Genomic DNA, 21,713 nt, shown 5'->3' on the forward strand with positions numbered 1-21,713 from the left:
TAAGTAAGATTGTGCAAAAAATCCGAATTAGAATATTTTTCCTAGCGGATGCGCCGTGGCTTTCTGGACTAAAGCCAGTCAAACTTCTTTTAAAAATGATATGCCCACAACAATATGGATTTTGTAAAAATAAATCTATTGAAGCTAATTTATTATTATTTACTAATTATATTAATGATGTCATAGTCAACAATAACCAGGTAGACGTGGTATACACTGATTTCGCCAAAGCCTTCGATAAGGTCAACCATGATATTCTATTAGAAAAATTATTGTACTTTGGGCTAAGCCATTCATTGCTAGAACTTTTTGTAACATACTTGACACATAGATGGCAATTTGTATCATATAAAGGAGATAAATCGGAAGTTTTCCTGGTGGAATCAGGTATACCACAAGGTTCAAATTTAGGACCGCTATTATTTTTACTGTTTGTGAATGAATTACCTTCTTTAATTACATCTCGGTGACTTTTATATGCGGATGATTTAAAAATATTTAGAGAAATTAAAGATTTGAATGATTATTTTCAATTACAGTACGATTTAAACGAGACTTATGATTGGTTAATACGTAATAAACTGTATTTTAATTTGAACAAATGTACGATCATGACATATAGTCGTCAGGCAAACCCTAGTTATTTTATGTACAATATGGGAAATAATAACTTACATAGGGTCAATGAAGTGACGGATCTTGGTATTACGTTTGTAAATAATTTAAGTTTCAACTTACATGTTCAAAATATTATGTCTCAGTCATACAAAATTATGGTGACTTATTAAACGTGTAACATATAAATTTCATTAAACGGCTCAATTAAACGGCTCTTTAATTCATTTGTTAGAAGCAAATTAGAATTTGGGAGTATTGTCTGGAGTACCTTATTAAATAGTGGTCACATGCGGCAAATTGAATCAATTCAAAACAAGTTTATTAAATATTTATTTTACAAAAAGCACAAAATATCGCCAGAATATGATTCGTATCAACCATTAAGAAAAGAATGCTCCGTTAATACATAAATAAAGAAGAATTAATAAGGCCAATGACTAAAAGCAAAGCTAACTTACATTATTATGCTTCCAATTGGATTTCTTTTTTTTTAATATATTGATTTTTTAACCGTAACCTGTTTAATTTTTATCTTAAAAAGTTTGTTAAAAAATAATTTTGTAGGTTTTTACAGGATCTATAAGCCCGTCCGCACATTAGAGATGGCGGTTTTTGACAAAACACCGGTTTTCGGTTATACCGTTTTTTTTTTGCTTATGGTTTAACCTGGCGGTTATAACCGGCCGAAAAAACCGGTTTTTGGAAAAACCGGTTATCGGTTTTTTTAATCCAATAGGTTACAAGGTTACATTTACAATGCACTTTAGTTTGCGATACTCCATTCGACTCGATATCAATATGATCAAAATTAGTACTATCGAAAGAACATCAATATCAATATAAATAAAACAAAATTTTTAATAAAACCATTTTATTCTATTAATTAATATATTTATTTATTTTCTAAAATACCCACCAATGTTCCTCTCCTCCCAAACTTAAAAAATTCCCCAACCATTTCAACTTATAAAAAATTTCCCAGACTCTTTGAAATGGGATTTAAAAAAAATAATATCAACATAAATATTTTACTTAAAACTAAATTGGATAATGCAATTTATCTTTTATTTTTACTACCATCAAAAAAAATTATCGTGTATTACTTTTAACACGTTTTTATATATTTGTAGAATAGGTACCTACATTTTAACTCATTTAATACTTCCTGTATGCGTGTATCGTTTTGAAAACGTAGCGAAATTCTTGGAGATTCGTATTCGTAATCAGTAATACGATATGCATAGTCAGAGCATTATTTTTGGTAATCAGAAAAAGTCATTCAACCACTTTCAATGTCAAGAGTTAAGAGTTTAGTGTGAAAAATAGATGATGTTTGCCTCTAATTCAAACAGACACTTCTTATGTAAATATTATGATTAGAGATACCTTTTCAAGGAAATATAGCAAGGAAAAATAACTGCTTCTGGCTGATGTGAGATTGCACTTTCAGTTTGCTTCTGTATTTATAAAATAAAATAAAATTTGAATTATGGTTTTGTTGGGAATAATTACTTGAGAATAATAATTGTGATTGGGATAAAAAATAATACCTAACCTAATCCTAATCACGGTAAAAACCTAATAACCGGTTTTTACTTTAAAAAGAAAAAACCGGTTATAACCGGGACAAAAAAACCGGTAAAACCGGTTATTGCGAAGTAAAAAAACCGGTTTTAGGTTTAAACCAGTAGGTTTTTCCCATCCCTACCGCATATGGAGCGACGCTCGAAGCACTCGGCTCGATTCAAATCGCGTAGATTTCTCCCTGCCACTCAAGTTCCTTCGTTGTGGCATTGAGCACGAGGCGTTTACGATTGCAAAGTCTCCTCTCTTGTACGACTCTCGTCTCTTGCGATCCGTAGTGCACGAGAAAGTTCGAGTGAGACGCACGTTTTTAGTCATAATAGGTAGTTTATTTTATTTGTTTCCTTCGTTTTTTGTTGTTTTTTTGCGCTGAATGAAATTTTACTTTTATTTAAAGATCGGTGCATGTTATGTTCATTGATTGTAGTACTACCTACTGACTTTGTGGAAATATATTGTTGGTAATATAAAATTCTGAAAACATTGAACTTTTTTTTCTAGGTGTTTATTATAAAATTCGTTGGGGAAATAGAACCCTCAATTGTATAATGCTCATTGTATACAAATGATACTAAAAATGTAACAATACCGTACTTTTTACAGATCTAAATAGTCGTTTGGGTTGATAAAAAAAAGATGTGAGCAAACTGAATCGACTAGTGTGCGGAGAGCAATCGCTTGTGCCGCAGGGTTCGTACAAGACGAGCGAACTTCGAGACCTGTTTTCGATCGACTCATATGCGGACGGCCTAAGACTGTTAATACCAAATCCTTTTAAAATCCTCAGTCGCAAAAAGTGGTGACTTTGAAAGGGTTGGTAAAGGTGATTTTTGCATGTTATTACAAGTTTTAATTGTCAATAGCTCACTTAATTTTTACCGTAGAGAAAATTTTTGCTAACCAAGTTCTTGGGAATTAAATAAGCGACAATTTTATATTTAAATATTTTTTTTGTATTTTTGATGATAATCTTTCTATTCTGAAGAAAAGGGAATTTTTTACCAAACTTCAAAAATTCGATATTTGCTTTTGACTCCATTTTTGTAAAAACTAATCATCCTAAACCAGTTAAACTTCTAGAACCTATTAATAATACATAAGTAAAGAAGACGAAATAAGGTTAATGACTAATTTTATTCAGGATGGTGATTAGGGGTTTGCTTTCGATCACTTTTTCGCTGAAAAATATAGGGTCTGACATTCTTTTCATTATAAGCCACCTAATTTTTGAGCTAAAGACTTTTTTTTATTTCTGAAGATAGACATTTTTAAATACTTCAAATTAGTTTAAACAAGTGATCCTGAAAAATATATAGTTTTCCCTTTTGACTTTGAAACTACAATATTTAGCATTTGCCGAAGAAGACCTAACATATAATAGTATAGCTCGATTGCTATTGGTCTGTAAGATAATTAAAAAAAAAACGGTTTTGTTGATTTTTTCAAAAGGTACATTTTTGTTAAGCAAAGTTGTTTTGATAAAACAAAAACTGTTTGAGTTATTTGCAGAAAACTGATTAAAACATTAATTTTTTTAATATAAAACTAGTACTTTCGATAGCGAATAAATAGAAAACTATTAATTTTATCAAAAAATGTATAGAACATGTTTTGCTTAGAATGAATGTTTTTACCAACTTTTGCGGTCAAAATATAATAAAAAATTTTCACCCCCGACATGGGGTGGCAACCACCCCCATGGTAAAAGCGCCTTTTGGCATCATATAAATTTTGATCCTTGGACTATCCACTACTTATTCTCAAATTTTCAAGCAAATCGATCCATTCTGTAAAAATTGCGAGGTTTTGTTCTATTTTAAGCTTCATTACTTGGACTATATTATATTTAATAGTAATCAATAAATACATAATAATAATAAAATAATAAATAAATATAATAATTAATAGAATAAAATGGTTTTATTAAAAATTGTGTTTTATTTATATTGATGTTCCTTCGATAGTACTAATTTTGATCATATTGATATCGAGTATCGAGTCGCGTGGAGTATCGCAAACTAAAGTATATTGTAAATGTAACATTGTAACCTATTGGATTAAAAAACCGAAAACCGGTTTTTGCAAAAACCGATTTTTTGGCCGGTTATGACCGCCAGGTCGTCAGGCCGGTTATAACCGTAAGCAACAAAAACCGGTATAACCGAAAACCGGTGTTTTGTCAAAAACCGCCATCCCTACTCCTAGTCGTTAGGAACGAGATGGTTTCATAAGATCTGCCGTAGCATCCAGAGCTTCGATGCCAAAGTTTGACAGCAAGCGCAGCTTCAACGTACCCACTCAGAAAAAATGAGTATAAGGCTACGGCTCCACGGGCGGGAAATTGACGCTAGCAGTAGCAGTAAAATGAATTTAAGGTTCCGCGGAACGGAATAGGGATAGCCGAACTGTACCGATTACAGGACTTGTGCGTAGTCGGTTCAGTTCGGCTATTCCCATTCCGTTCCGCGGAACCTTAAGTTCATTTTACTGCTACTGCTAGCGTCAATTTCCCGCCCGTGGAGCCGTAGCCTAAGACTCTTCCTAAAGTCAAAATTTCATTCACTTTGTTGACATTGTTTGGCTACAAATTGGTTTCTTTTTTGTTTCAATTAATATCCTTTATAACTTTAAACACACTATAATAATTCTATTTCTATTAAATGGGGTGTAAAGTAAAAGAACAAAAAATGGATTGTGCTATTAACACCCAACACAACATACTAGACCACACCTTCTTTTAAGGTGCTAATATGTGAATTTTAACAATTTTTGAGTATTTTGCGCTACCGCAAATTAAAAGATATTGTCTGTTTCAAATTTATTTCCTATTTTTTAAACTATTAACTACACAGTTTTCACTATAGCACGTTTAAATATTATTGGCTAAAGATTGTAAAAATAATTGAAAAATGTCTTGATTTCTGAAAAAAACTTTATTTTACTTTGCATTTTACATATAAACCCCAAAGGCAAGTTTCAATGGTATAGCGATTAAAAAATGAAACATTATTGTTTTTCGACCCACCCTAATGTGTATGTATTTGTGAATAGTGTTTTAGTTATCGTGTACTTGTATCTTCATTGATAATAATTTTATTACCTTGCTTTTGTTAATAATTTTATTCATTTCATTATTAATTGACGACTTATTTGACTGTACTACAAATAGGATTGCAAATGTAAAGACTGAAATAGTTTTATACACACTTATGAACAGGTCAACACTGTTGTACACAGGTCAACAGGGAAAGGTGTACTTTTGAAGTGTGTAAAACAAATAATTCCTAGCTGAGCGCTTTCGGCTTATAAAGCCATCTTCGGAGCTATGCTACAATAGAAAGGTCTCTAATGAATAATTGATCTTAGAATTCAAAAGTTTAACTTACGTCAAATAGGATTGCACCCAAGCTCGGCAAAGCAAATTTATTTTCTATTAGTTATGTATTTTTTTTTGGAAGACATTAATAAAGACCTTCCAGATTTTTTTCAGAGACCTTAATGAAGACCTTGATACTTTGAAGACCTTTACTTTATTATTATTAATAATATTATACACGGATTATACGACATATTTATGACAGAAACTCAATACACATGAGAAACGTTGATACGACCTATGCTTATTTATTTATTTCCATTGGCGTCAGATCAGATAATAGCGAAACTACAGGGTAATATTCCCTGGTGTTTAATATATGCTGATGACGTAGTGTTTGTAGGAAATAGTAAAAGCAATTTAGGACCAAAACTGATATAGTGGACACGAGGCCCTTGAGGAAAAACGTTAAAAACTTAGTAGGACAAAAACGGATTACTGGAAGTGTCCATTTAAAGATGGAGTTACTATACTCCTTCTCAGAGGCATCTTTCAGTGCGTCACAAGTGGCAGAAAAAAAGGTAGGTCCGTAGGTAGGTAGGATACGTACAATTTTTATAATATTTATTCCGGTTGTTGATAGATGGCGCTATAATCGGAAAAAAGATTTAGGTATTTAACCATTATTTACCTATTACATAATATGTAATAGGTAAATAATAATATTATTATTATCTATACGACGATAATTTAAAGTTCTTCTCAGTCTTTCAGTATCATTAATGATGTAATATATGATTTTAAGAATTTAGAGAATCATAGCATGACATTTTAGTTAAATCTGACAGTTGTCAGAATCGTAATCGTAAGTTGGTATAAAAACAAATCAATTGTGTTTATTTCATTTATAAAAAGGAACGTTCTTTGATTTGTATAGTTTTATAAATTGTACAGATTATAGTCGTATAGATAATACATGAATCATTTTTTGTTCGATTATAGTACCATCTATCAACAACTAGAATAAAGGTTATAAATTACTTTAATCACGGACGTACCTTTTTTTCTGTCACTTACAACTTAATGCGTTAGAAAGAAATCGAAAAACTGTGACGCACTGAAATATGCCTCTGAAAAGGAGCATACAAATAAAATAATGTGATTGGACGGTGAAATTATTGTGAAAAGTAATAGTTTTAACTACCTAGGTATTACAAAGTAGTGGGGAAATAAATGGAGATGCAGGCATATGCATTATGCAGAAAATTTTGCACATTTTCTTTTTAAATTACTCTACTATTAACATTATCAACTTACTTAGTAACTAATTCATCGTCGAATTTCATTAAAGCTCTGATTGCAGTTGGAGCTGTGTAGAATTGGGTAACTTTGTATTTATCAACTACCACCCAAAATCTGTCGTTGTCTGGGTAAAAGGGTGTACCCTCGTACTGAAATAAAAATATAGCATAAAAATCGTTATAAAAATTTTGATATGCAAAACATTAATATATTAGGCCTAGGAAACAGTTTAACACAAATCATTTAATTTTTTTTTATATGTTATATTTATAAAACATTAGCATTTTATTTAACAAATATTTAGAAATTTAATTTCAGCCTATTTTTACAAATACCTATAGTTCTCGAAAACACAATTCTTTTGAAAATTATTACCAAATAATAACGCAACTATCTACTATTAAGCATTTTTAATATAAAAAAAGTTTTTTTTTATTTTAAACAACACTTGGTTATTTACAACTAGTCACAAAATATTAGACTAACGAGCAAATTTTCTTTATTGACAATCTTAAAACTAATGTTTGTTGAGTTCTCCCCAATGGTATTCCTCAATTTTTTTAGCCGGCTTAAACCTAGCACTTAACACGCACATGACTATTTGCTATTTATACTAACATTTACTATTTACACTAACTCAAAAGGTTTCACACTAACTCGAAAGGTTTAGTTCTATTGAGTCTTCTCACTATTCCATGCTGATCCAGGAGTTGCTCTACGTTTGCATGATTATGATGTCTGTTTTCATGCTTCTTTGCGAATACTTTAATGACATCTGCCACCATTTCCACACCTAGGTCTCTGTGTAGGCCGCTACTTCTTATGTATCAGGGAGCATCTAGAATGTCTCTTAGTACTTTATTCTGAAAACTTTGGATCATTTTGATATTACTCGCACTGGCACATCCCCAGAGCTATATGCCATCTGTTTGTATTATAGGCTTCAGTACTTGTTTATATTATATCATTAGCTTATTATGTACTGCCAGTTCTGAATTTCTTCCGAGGAACCAGTATAATTTTCTATATTTGATGTTCAATTCCATTTTTGAACTTATACTTCTCTACGCGCGATATGAGGGTGAATTTTAATAGGATTAAAACCTTTGATTCCGGCGCAGTCGCATTACAACTTTGTTCTGATTGGATGTTCAAATGACATGACAAAAATTACCCAATATGGCAGCTGTGGGACTGTGGTTTGGTTATGTATGGTTGCTGCGTTTTAAAATTTGTAGGAAGAGAAACAACAAACAAAAAGTTAGTTAATGGTTATACTGCCTTTTTAAATAGTTTTCATATTATATTTTTGGACTTATTAACATAGAAGAGATTATTGTTGCATGCCAATGTGAAAGCCCATCAAACCGTGACTAGCATGAGTGCCGCAAAATTACTGATAAAAAACCTATTAGCTCGAAGGCGAAGAGAACTGTGGATAACAACAATCAACCGGGACGATCTACGATCTCGCTTATTCAAAGCTAAAGAATCTTACACTGGTAAGTGTTTTAAAAATAGTTGATCAAATTTTGTTATGATATTTGAACATAGCCACTTTGCACGATGCAAGTGATTGCGAAATTTATTAGTCGTTATATTGATACATAGTATGTAATACTTTTATTTACATAATTTGATTACCATCAAAATTTCTATCAATATTCACCTAATATATTGTTTTCTTACTCTATGTTTTGTTGTATTTTTTCAATTCTAAATCATTTCAATTCAAAATCAAAATAATTTGATTTACATAATTTAAAAACGTCAAAAGTTTTATCCGTTTAGTTAGTCGATCTTCGCACATAATGACACACTGTCTCCGAGGCGAAGCGTTTAATGCGAGTGAACCCCAATACAACGCCAATAACAGGAGCGCTGGTAAGTTGGTTCGAATCCCAATAGAAACTTTTATTTTTTTATACATTTTATGATTGTAAGTTTATTTATTATATAATTTTATTTTTAGAAAATACGTACTTAGTTAAAAAATTTTCCGACAATTAATGTTCAGAAATCATTTGTGGCATTTTTAATGTGTTTGTGTGTGTTTTATTCTTTTATTATTTTAATTTTTGGCACTGTTTTAATAAAAATGTTTGAGAAGTAGTAAGTATAAATTAGTTTAATATTTAAATAAAATATAAATAAAAAGTATATTAATTTCGTTTATAATCATATAATCATAATAAAAGTATAACTTCTTAAGTGCGTACAAAAGTACACACACATTATTTTTTTCTTTTTTAAGTGTTCTTTCCTTATCAGCCTGACATCTAGGTTCATACCCAAATATTTTGATGTATTGGCATATTGTATAGTAGTGCCATTTAGTACTATTAGTGTTTTATTTATTCTTTTTGTTGGTGAAATCTACATGTACTGATTTAGTCTCATTGAGTTTGATACGCCATTTCTTGGTCCATGCATTAACCTCATTGAGCGTCTCTTGCAATTTTACTTTTGCTTTAATTTCATCATCATCAACTGTTGATATATTTGTGTCATCATCAAATGTAGCAGTTGTGGTTGTATCTAATACTGATGTATCGTGTACAGCAGACAAACAAATGGACCTAAAATACTACCTTCGAGTACTCCAGCATCAACTGTTCTCAATTCAGAGTAACCTCCTCCTCCTAAGTGCCTTCTCTATTGAGGTTGGCGATCAATATGGCAAATTTCTCTATGTTCTGGGATTGGTGGATTAAATCATTCCCTGTTGTGTGGGTCCAATCTCTGATGTTTCTAAGCCAGATTTTTTCTTTCTTCCTATACCCCTTTTACCTTCGAATTTGCCTTCTAATATTACCTGAAGCTGCTCAAATTCCCCATGGGGCATTATGTGTCCTAGATATGACGTCTTTCTAATTATGATTGTATTGACCAGATGAGGACGTGTGTTCATTATTTCCAGTACTTCTTTATTTGTAGTTCTGCTGGTCCAGCTTATTCTTGGCATTCGGCGGTACATCTACTTCTTCTTCTTCATGTGCCGTGCTCGATTATCGAACGTTGGCTATCAAATTGGCTATAGTAATTTTGTTAACGGCAGCTCGGAAAAGGGATGCAGAGGATCTGTTATACCATTCTCTCAGGTTTTTAAGCCATGACGTTCTTCTTCGACCTGGCCCTCTTCTTCCGTCTACCTTGCCTTGTATTATTAAATGGAGTATATTATATCTCTCTGGGTGTCGCATAACATGGCCAAAATATTCAAGTTTTCGATTTTTAACTGTTCTGACGACTTCTGTGACTTTTCCCATCCGGTGCAAAACAACTTCGTTACGAACTCTATCCACCCAACTTATTCGTAGGATTCTTCGGTATACCCCAATTTCAAAGGCTTCCAATTTCTTGAGAAGAGTATCTGTTAAAGTCCAGCCTTCGACACCGTACAAAAGACTAGAGAACACATAACATCTCACTAATCTAATTTTAAGATTCAAAGTAATGTTGTTTCCACATAAAAGTTTCTTTATCTTAAAGAATGCAGCTCTGGCCTTCTCAATACGTATTCTAATTTCTTTGCTCATGTCCCAGTTCTCATTTAGATTACAACCAAGGTAGGTGATACTGTTAGTTCTTTCTAATTGTTCACCATAAGCTGTTACTACTTCCGGTTGTATTGGCGTCTTACTGACAACCATCACCTTGGTCTTTGCGGTGTTTAGCTTGAGTCCATATTCATCACACGTTGTGGTAATCCTATTTATCAGATGTTGAAGTTCTTCATAATTGGTCGCAATTAACACCGTGTCATCCGCATATCTCAAATTATTAATATTGACGCCATTCATTTTGATACCACATTGAGCATTATCCACTGCTTTATTGAAAACAAACTCAGAATAGATGTTAAATATTAGTGGGGACAAAATGCAGCCCTGCCTTACTCCTCTTCGTATTTGAAGTTCTTCAGACGTCTCCCAGCCAATCCTGATGTTTGCACGTTGATGCCGGTAAAGATTTTTGATAATGCGTAGGTCTTTATCATCAATACCCACTTTCTGAAGAATAGCAATCATTTCCGTATGTTTTACCCGATCAAAGGCCTTCTCAAAGTCAATGAAACACATATAAACTGGATGTCCGACATCTCTGCATCTCTGTACCATAACCTGAATACTAAACAGTGCTTCTCTGGTCCCAAGGTTATTGCGGAATCCAAACTGTGTATCACCAAGCTGTTCTTCTATTTTTTGGTACATCCTAGAGTGCAAAATTCGTAGAAATATCTTTAAAACATGACTCATCAAGCTAATGGTTCGGTAGTCACTACATCTTTTCGCGTTTGCTTTTTTAGGTATCGTCACAAAAGTCGACAGCAGCCAATCCGTTGGTATATAGCCAGTTTGATAAACTTTATTAAAAAGATGAAGGAGAGATCTTTTACCTGAATTTTCGAAGAGCTTTATTATTTCATTCGGTATTTCGTCTGGTCCCGTCGCTTTTCTGGTCTTTGCTAATCTTATTGCTTGTTCAATTTCGTCCATAGTTATGTCAGGTCCTGTAACTACTTCGTTAATTTCAAGCTCGGGCCTTTCATCATTAAACAGTTCCTCAATGTATTCTTTCCATCTGTCTATTTTATCCAAATCAGTGATAATCAGTTTTCCGTCTCTATCAACGATGTTATTCGCATGTTTTTTGTTCTGACCGGTGAGTTCTTTTATTTTTCTATACATATTAAATGAATCATGTTTTCTCTGCAACTCTTCAATTTCTAAACATTTTTTTTCAAAGTATGTTTCTTTTGCCGCTCGTATTTTAGTCCTTATCTCTTTATTAATGCGTTTATACATTTCGATGTTTTGATTCTTAAATTTGCGTCTTTTTTCCATCAAATTCAAAATCTCATCGTTCATCCACTGTTGCTTCTTTTGATTTTTCTCTTTGAAATTTGGAGTTGAGTTGCTTATAATCGTTTTGATTTGGTTCCAATGATCCTCGATGGATTCTTGTTGTTCGCTATTCTCAAAATTGCTCTCTAAATTGTTTGAAATCACCTGACTGTTGTTTCTAATAAAATCGGTATCCAGTTTGTTAGAGGATCGTGGTTGTTTTATCCGTTTAAGTTTTAATTTTATTTCGGCTAACAATAGATTGTGATCAGATGGCACATCGGCGCCAGGATAGGTTTTTACAGACTTTACTGCATTTCTGTAACGCTCACTGATGGTTATGTAGTCAATTTGGTTTCTTACGATATTATTGAGGGTATCTGCTGGAGATTTCCACGTATATAATCTCCTTTTAGGTAATTTGAAAAAGGTATTCATTATACATAGATTATGTTCTTTGCAAAAATCTGCGAAATAGTCTCCCCTTTCATTTCTATCGCCCAGTCCATAACAGCCAATAATATTACTTTGTCTGCCTTTTCCTATCTTAGCATTAAGGTCACCCATCAGAATGGTGAGATCTCTAGTCTTGAGTTGGTCGGTAACAGTTTTTACATCGGCGTAGAACTTGTCAAGTTCTTCCAGTTCACTTTCCGCTGTCGGTGCATACACTTGTATTAAATTTATGTTTCTGGGTTTCGCGTTCAACTGAATCATTATGACTCGTTCAGATACCTGGCATACCGCTCTAACACATTTGCTAACCTCGTTTGAGACTATGAATCCTACACCATGACGATGGTAATTACTCTCTTCTCCTGCATAATATACTTCATGATCATCCACATGGCATTGGCCAGATCCGGGCCATCGCATTTCACTGATACCCAGAATTGATATTTGCAGCCTTTTCATCTCATTTATGGCATTGTGTGTTTTTCCTGGTTCATATAAACTCCGCACATTCCATGTGCCTATTCTACAACTTCTCTGTATATCAAATTTGGCCAAGCGGGAGATTCTTCGCACCCCTGCCCCATTTAAGAAGCGCCCGTACTCGGGGCCATCGTTTATTTCCTCAGCCATATTGATTAACCTGGGAAAAATAGTGTAGTAGTCATTCCCTTGGCTTTCTACACCGCTGTGTACACGCTGTTTAAGTGGTTGCCACCGCACCGAGTACTATTCTGTATTGACCGTTCTGGCCTAAATGACTTCCGCTCAATACAGATACTGAAAAACCAGCTGCCGATTTCCAGGTTCGATTTTATACAAGCCCTAAAACCAGGGGGCTGCCACCTCCGTCCTCCAGACCGTTGTGAAGACCTTCTTCTCCGCCCTGGATGCCGTTGTGGACTTCATCCGTGACCCTGGACAGGGGACCCTTAGCAGGTACTAGTTTCCCGGGTCAGGAAACACCTGGAATCTGCAGAAGGCAGGGATTGATTCAATTTTCCTGATAGGACTATCCAAAAGGAGTTCCTACCTACTACCGGAGGTAGCAGGTAGGTACCGGAGGTACAGGAGGTACATCTACATTTCGACTGAATTCAGTTTGTTCAGTTTGTTGACGTCATACTGTTTTAATGTCCAGGTCTCACAGCCATGTACTAATAGAGACCACACATAACACTTTAGTGTTCTCAATCTTATTGTGACTGATAGCTTGGGGTTACAGAGCATTTTACGCATGTTCATGAATCCAGATCTTGCTATTTCAATGCGTCTTCTAATTTCTTTTGAGTTGTCTAGCTGCCTGTGTAGCTCTCTGCCCAGGTATATGAAGCTTTGGGAACTCTGAAGGGTGATACCATTGATTTGTATGTTGAGTGTAATTTGTTCATGGGGGTTCTTGTGGAATACCATGATTTTGGTTTCGAAATTTTCAAAACTTTCTGAAAAATTTCAGAGTGCAGGTTGGACGCGTTTCCGCACGCCCCACGCCTAAACATGTAGCTCTAGCGTGGTTAGGTTTCTTTATTGCAAAACTATAAAAAATTTAATTTTAATCAAAAAGTTATACGCTAAAATAAAATATATTATTTTTGTCGGACAAAAAAGAGGGCGCGATAGTAGAGTCCGACACCCGCAAAATGTCACTCTACCGCGGTAGTTTTGTTACAAAACTCTTAATTTTCAATTAAAAGTACGTAGTGTAGGTATATTTAATTAATAAAGATTGTAGATCTCTTGTCAGACAAATTTATAGCCTCGTTTCGTTAGTCCGACAACGTAAATATGTTAATGACGCGGGACGCGGAAACGTGTCCAACCTGCACTGTGAAATTTTCCAGAATGTGGTAAACTCACTCAAACGAAGCAGTTAAAACCATTTTTAAGACTTCTGTAATCATCTTCCAAAAAGGACGATGTATTGTGGATTAATAGTAAGATTAGGTTGAACAAATCACTAAAACTAAAATACCGGCATAACATAAGTTAAATAAAAGGAATATAGCCTAAATAAAATGAATATCTATAACTGAATAAAAAATGTACCGCAAGAGGCAGCTGAAGTAGAACACTAGTCTTCCTACCTTTCTTTTATACGGTAGATCCCAAACAGAGCAATATATCATGCTACTCCTAGCTACTTAGAGGATGTGAAAATTAGACTATTAATACATATTAATTGATAAATGCTTTTCGGATAAATCTAGTAAGTCCATAAGTAATTTACCAAGAGCGTCATTACTCAACACTACAGTTATAGACAATTGTTTTTGACTGGAATAATGCAGGAAAAACACTGGCAGTTTTTTCAAACATTTTTCTTCTCTATTGCATATTTGAATTCATCAGTAATAATACATAAAACATCATTTTACTCATTGAACATTATTCAACAAACAGCTCCACAAATTTTTATGAATTCATTCGGAAAAATACATAAGAATTTGATAGTGTAGGTAAAAAGTTTATATTATAGCCAAGGAAAATTATTGCCAGTCATGTTTATAAATTATAATGTTGGACCTAAGTTTTCAAATAAGATTTTTTCTACTAAAAAACATGTTTATATAAAACTGCAGAGATTGACATGGCATTACTTTTAGATGCATAATTTGGAAACAGAAGACGCAAGAGTTACCATTTTGGTAAGTATGATCGGTACCAAGAGTACTGTCCCATATAATATATTACTTAAGCTGAATGGACAAAAATATTTGGATTTTTTGTGAATTTAACCCGTTATGATCCACCACTGGGGGGTTAGTGGGCTTAGAGAGGTAGTACCTTTGTATCGGATTGACTAAGAACTGGTCCTCACAAGCTCGCACGGCTAGATGAAGCGAATATAGCTCTTCCAAGTGGAGCCTTAGCCTCTCTCTAGTCAAGACCGTAATCCGTGGTGAAAAGACACATCCTACACGAGGTGCCCCTGTTAACGCAGAACATTGCAGATCTAGACCGGAAGGTCCATAAATATTCCTGAAAATGGTAAGCAGCATTTCCAGTACCATGTTGGAGCGTATGGGAATTGATCCGGAACCGGCCTAATATTGGATAATATCAGGTAAGACTGCAGCAGTTTGATTTGCTTCTATACTGCGACTCACCAACCCGTTCGGCAAGCGTGGTGTTTTATGTTGCCAATATCCCCTCAAACAAATCGAAATGTCAGATTTTGAAACAAAGATGGAAATACCCCAGGTGAGTAGGATAAATCCAGAGTCTCACACTGATTTATCAGTCTGTCCCAAGGATTCTGGGGGGACAAAAAACTGACGAAACGAGAAATACGAAAACCCTTTTCATTCTATATTGCCACCTATAATGCCAGAACTCTATTGTCAGAAGAAAAATTCTTCGAAATGGAAGATGCAATCAAAGAAATTAAATGGGACGTAATAGGAGTGTGCGAAATAAGACACCGTGGTGAAAACTTAGAGACGCTGAAATGAGGACACCTCTTCTATAGCATTGGCTCCGAAACCGAAGCAGTTGGAGGAGCCGGTTTCTTCATCCTTAAAAATCATAAGAAAAACGTAGTTGATATAAAAAGTGTGTCTACAAGAGTTGCCTATGTAACCCTAAAGCTCAACAACAGGTATAAACTGAAAATTATCCAGGTATACGCTCCAAAAACACAACATCCAGGCGAAGAAGTTGAAGACTTTTATGATGATATAACTGTAGCTCTAAAAGACACACCCACCCACTTTACAATCTTGTGTGGGGATTTTAATGCAAAACTAGGCCTTAAAGAAGACGAAGCAGAGACATCACTAGGAAATTTTGGAACTCTATGTAGAAATAAGCGGGGAGAAACACTCTTAGGTTTCTTGTTGCAGAATAACCTGTTCCAAATGAACAGTTTTTTCGTTATAAAACTACATAGAAGGTGGACGTGGGAAAGTCCTGACGGTAAAACAAGAAATGAAATAGATTACATTATCAGCGACAAAAAACAGATTATCACAGACGAGAGCGTCCTTAATAAATTTACTACAGGAAGTGACCATCGAATGGTAAGAGCCACAATAAAAATAGATCTCAAAAAAGAACGAAATCGTTTGATAAAAAAGAAAACTTTGCAAGCCTGGACGCCCGCCCCCATTAAATATTGACAAATACCAACACCATATAAACGCTGCTTTGGAAATAAATACAACTTCAGATGAAAGTATAAATAACTTAAATGAAAACATAATTAGAGCCATTGAAGAAAGTCAACAAAAAAAGGCCCAAAAAAGAAGAGAGATGAAAAAATAAGCCCAGAAACTAGAGAACTAATCAAAACTCGAAGTAAAATGAGAGGAAGCGAAAATACTGAAAATAGTGCGTTAACAGACATCAACAAGAAAGTGTCAAAGGAAATCAGAAAAGACCTAATTAAGTTTAAAACTCAAGGCATCCAGAAAACCATAGAAGTAAACAAAAGTTTGAAAATTTACGAAGGAAATTGAACAACGGAAAATGCGAAATATATCAATTAAAAAATAAAAAGGGCGAAATAACATCAAACAGAGAAGATTCACTAAATATCGTAGAAGAATTTTATTTGGAACTATATAAGAGCCAAAGGCAAAATCAAAATAATCTGAGGGAAGCGGTTTCAAAGAAAATAATCAACCAAGGCTCCGAAATACTACCAGAGATAACCACTAACGAAATCCATCAAGCACAGAGAAAAATGAAAAATGGAAAAGCACCAGGTGAAGATGGAGTCGTAATAGAGGCCATTAAAAAGGAGGCCACATTCTTATAGGTAAAATAAAAAATCTCTTCAACTCATGCCTTCATCAAAAGTCGATACCTGAAAAATAAAAAAACTCAGTAACACTACTGTTGCATAAGAAGGGAGATAAGACAGACTTAGAACATTACAGACCCATTAGCCTGCTAAACCACTTGTACAAATTCTTTACAAAAGTAGCGACATCAAGAGTAGAAAAGAAGCTAGATTTTTACCAGCCAAAAGAACAAGCTGGATTTCAATCAAACTTTGGAACAAACGACCATCTGCAGGCAGCAAAATTACCTATTGAATAGTCAATAGAATATAATAAGCCCCTTGTCCTAGCATTTGTGGATTTTTATAAAGCCTTTGACACGATAGAGCTGGATAGCATTTTAGAAGCTCTAAATGAATGCGGCATTGACTATCGTTACAGTACACTCATCTATAATATGTATTAAAAGTCAACAATGAGTGTTAAAATACATGATAAAACCAAACAAATAAGCATAGAACGCGGCTTAAGACAAGGCGACACACTCTCGCCAAAACTATTCATAACTGTTCTGGAAAATGCCTTTAAGATGCTCAACTGGGAGGATAAAGGGATCACAATAGATGGAGAAAAGTTAAATCATCTTCGTTTTGCAGATGACATAGTCCTTATAACTGATGACCTAGGAAAAGTAAAGGAAATGCTAAATGAGTTAGACGCTATCTGCTGGAAAATAGGCCTGAAAATTAACTTTTCTAAAACTAAATTTAGGACTAACCTGATTCCTATCAGACAGCTGATTATACGTGAACAAAAAGTAGAACTAGTGGAAAAGTACATTTACTTGGGTCATGAAATTAGAATTGGTAGAGATAACCAAACATGCGAAATAAAAAGAAGTTTAACTCTTGCTTCGGCAGTGTCTCTTTGTCGGGTCGTGTTCCTGCCGCGTATGTTATTTACACTATTTATTATGGGTATATATCTAATATATTGTGTATAAACGAAAGCTTGTTTAATCAAATAAGTCAAAATATACGGAAAGAATTTTTTTGCTTCGACTTACCGTCATAGGTACTGCCAGACACAAAAGGAAAAGAGAAATTTAAATACTTTAAAAGTGAGTCAATAAACAAATGAAGGGTCAGAGGGAAAAACGATGAATGTCAATTTTTGGTCATTTTGCGATTTATGTAGAATCTGTTAGCTTAGAAAGAGTACTACCAACCTGTGAATGGCAAAGGGCAAATAACGATGAGAATCGTCTTAAAAACACGTCACAAGATTGGACGCAAGGGGGAAAACATTGAATTTGTAACTTTGTTTCTCATTTTACAGAAAATGCTTACATATATAGACATTCATCGTTCTTCCCCCTCGCCCTTCAAATACTTAAGGAAGCTTTTTAAGGGAAAATTATATACCATAGGAAAAACTAAACAAACGTTAGTATTACGATTGTTAATAGAAATAAACCTGGATCCCGCGTACCAAAAAAAAATTATTAATAGCAAGCTGAAAATTTGTTAATAACTTAACGGTGTCTAGTCAGACAAACCATGTATGCGAATACTGAAACAGGGGAAGTTTTAATGGTTAAACAGGGGAAGTTTTAATGGTGGAACAGGTTAAAAATTTGGAACGTCATGTATTTTGTCGGAAAGAACTTGCAATTGATTTGTTACCATTTCATTAAACTCTCATGCAAAAATCAGATTGGTGTTTATCACCAACTGGGCAATTTAGTGAGTGAAACACGAAGAACATGTCAAGTGACAGGAATCATGTTGGTTAGTAATAGCAGTCTGATTTTTTCATGAGAGTTTAATGAAAGGGTAATAAATCAATTGGATGTTCTGTCCGACAAAATATATAGGACGTTTTCGTAATCTGACGTTCCAAATTTTTAAACTGTTTCACAATTAAAACTTCCCCTTTTCCAGTGTTCCCGTACATCAATGTTTGTCTGACTAGACACCGTTAAGCTATTAACAAATTTTCAGCTTGCTATTAATCAACTTTTTTTGGTACGCGGGATCCAGGCCTAAAATGAATTGCTGGTTAGTCTAAATTTTGTAACTAGTTTTAAATATTCAAGGCACCTCTTAAAAGTTTTTTTTTATTAAAAATAAATAATACAAATTTTTACTTACTAATACTGACGTAGCTGCATTAGCTAAAGGACCATAAACAACGTAAGTGTGGCCTGTTATCCACCCAATATCAGCAGTGCACCAATAGATATCATTGGGTTTATAATCGAAAACGTATTTAAATGTTGTAGCTGCATATATCATGTAACCGCCTGTTGTATGGAGTACACCTTTTGGTTTTCCTGTTGAGCCGCTTGTGTACAACATAAACAGAGGATCCTCTGACTCCATCCACTCCGGATAACAACTAGTAGAGGCTTGGGGTACAATGTCGTGCCAGAAGATATCTCGCCCTGGTGTCATAGGTGTCTGAAAAAAATAATTTTTGTTAATAAAATGTTAAATTATATAAAACCTATCTAATTCAAGTTAAAATTTTCTTTATAAATATATTAAACAGGTTAATTTAAATTTGTGTAAATGAAGTACACTTACAAATTTAAAATATCCCTGTTACCACAGTTTTGTAACACAACGACCTGTATCACTGCAACTATGCCCCTCTGAGACATTCCTTTCGTCACCAAAGCAATAATCATTCCCCTTTTCATGTCTGTTAACCCCATATAAGGCATATTTTCGTTTTTAAATACAAAAGTTAGTTTATTTATTTTTGTTCAATTTATAGCTAAAGCAAATAGTCCATAACGTAATACGAAGCTGTTTTATGTGATTGCTTTACCGGAATGTTTGTCTTCAATAAAAACGCTTTATTCTTCCCAATAGTAGCAAGTGATTCAAAATCAATAAATAATATTAGTTTGAAATACATGGTGATTTTAATATGCAGTCTGTTCCAACGAAAATTTGACCCCCTCAGAAACTCAGAAACCAAGAGCTTCTTCAAAATATAAAAAGTCACGTCAATTTTTAATGGAAGGGGGACGAATATTCATGAAAAATTCTTGCCCTCAAATGTAACCCCTTACTCTTCCGCATTGATCCCCACTTTTTTTTAATTAGCAAGTGTGGTAAAGTGGCACATCATTTGAAAGGCATTTTTTTCTCTAAACGACGCAGTTTAATTTACGTAATAAGTTTGAAGATAATTTTGGACTTAACAAATTTATTATAAATTAGATAAATCCAAAATTATCTTTAAGGTTATTCCGCAAATTAAAAAAAATAGAGGGTCCTGCAGAGAAAACAAATACCTTTCAAATGATGTGCCACTCGACTACTTGTTATTTAAAAAAAAACTGATAATCTGATGCGGGGCAGAGAAAGTGGGCGAATTTTGTGTGAAAATTCGTCCCTCTCCCCCTTAATAAAAAATTGAAATGTTTTTTAAATTTCGAAAAAACTCTTGGTTTTTGAGTTACTAGGGTGGAGGTCAAATATTCGTTGGAACACTCTGTATATTTGGTTGAGAGCATATTTCGGTATGATTCACCACGACAAAATATAAATAAAATAATGATTGATAAATTAATTTCTGTCACATTAAGCAATATGTAGAAAAATTAAAAACTAATATATTAATAACATTATAATGGCATTCAGATATAGATATAACAAATACAATCATTTCTAACGGTTTATACCTTATATGATTTTAATTTGTCTCAAATTGTAATAAGACTCTAGTTTTCAATCACTACAAAAATACGAACAATGAGAATTCATATTAAACATTCCACCGATTCCACAATCTTCGGGGATGAGTCTGGAGCCGGAGCGACCTTGTTCTAAAAACATTCACGGTGGTGGAGTGACGTTATTCGGGCAAGCATGAAAATTTAATTTTTAGGCCAAGGTGATAGGTTCGGAAACTCTTGGCAAGGAAGACACGATATATTTTGCAGTATAAGGAACGTATTACTACTTTTAGCGTTCTTTCTATGGAGTTTGTTTTCCTACTTAAATAACTATATATGCATTGTCACGCAAAACGTCAAACTGACAGTGCCCATTAAAATCTGCTCTTAATAAAATTAACTATTTAGTGAGTTAATTAGTAGAAAAAAGGACACTATTAGTGTTTGTTGTTAATTAATATAGGTGTTTTAAAAACTGATATTGATTGAGTGCGCTAAACAGGTCTATAAGCGACCCCCAATGGGGAAAGCTTTTTCCCCAGGGACACCATTAGGTGAAAACTTTTTAGGTGTTAGTGAGAATAGTGAAATGGATATCATTGAATCAAGTTTAATCGAAAATTTGAATGATTCTACTGCGAAAATTGCAACTAAAACCAGAGATTTTATTAAAGTGCCGACACAACAAATCCCACCTCCGCAAAAAGTTTTAGAGAAAAAATTGTTCAACGTTGCATCAGATAAGTACAATTTTAATAACGTTTATGTATACAGTAGAACCCCGCAAATCCGAACTAATTGGGGGGACAGCCTGTTCGGATTCCGAAAAGTTCGGATTATCCGAAAGTTAGCCTTAGTTCAAAGCTTTCATTGTGATTTTGAGTAGCCAAACGTTCTCGCAAGAGTGTGGACAATATTTTTGGACTCAAGTTGACTACGAGAGAACCAAAGTAAGTTTGTGTTTAACCTGTATAAACACTTTATAAACCTCTATATTAAAGTATAATATTTATTTTTAAGAAATTTTAAATGTCAAAGTCCTAGTAATCCTACATTGTCCAATGTTCTGGATTTACTCTGTATAATAAACATATTTTTAAGTTTTTGTCTTGAATTTTTAAATTTTTTTCACTTTCCGTTGGTTCGGATTTGCCGAAAGTTCGGATTCGCGGGGTTCG

General features: G+C 33.9%; 1 protein-coding gene across 1 annotated transcript in view; it reads right to left on the reverse strand.

The window, feature by feature from the left end:
* Nucleotides 1-21,713, reverse strand: part of LOC114337893 (acetyl-coenzyme A synthetase) — a 101,030-nt gene that overhangs the window by 44,447 nt on the left and 34,870 nt on the right. The window contains exons 3-4 of the mRNA XM_050656586.1: nucleotides 18,998-19,306; nucleotides 6,836-6,969 (exon numbers count right to left, since the gene is read on the reverse strand). Of these exons, the coding sequence (XP_050512543.1) occupies nucleotides 6,836-6,969; nucleotides 18,998-19,306 (443 nt within the window). The remainder of the gene's footprint in view (nucleotides 1-6,835; nucleotides 6,970-18,997; nucleotides 19,307-21,713) is intronic.

The sequence above is a fragment of the Diabrotica virgifera genome, chromosome 7 (genome assembly GCF_917563875.1).
Source record: "Diabrotica virgifera virgifera chromosome 7, PGI_DIABVI_V3a".
Lineage (NCBI taxonomy): Eukaryota > Metazoa > Arthropoda > Insecta > Coleoptera > Chrysomelidae > Diabrotica > Diabrotica virgifera.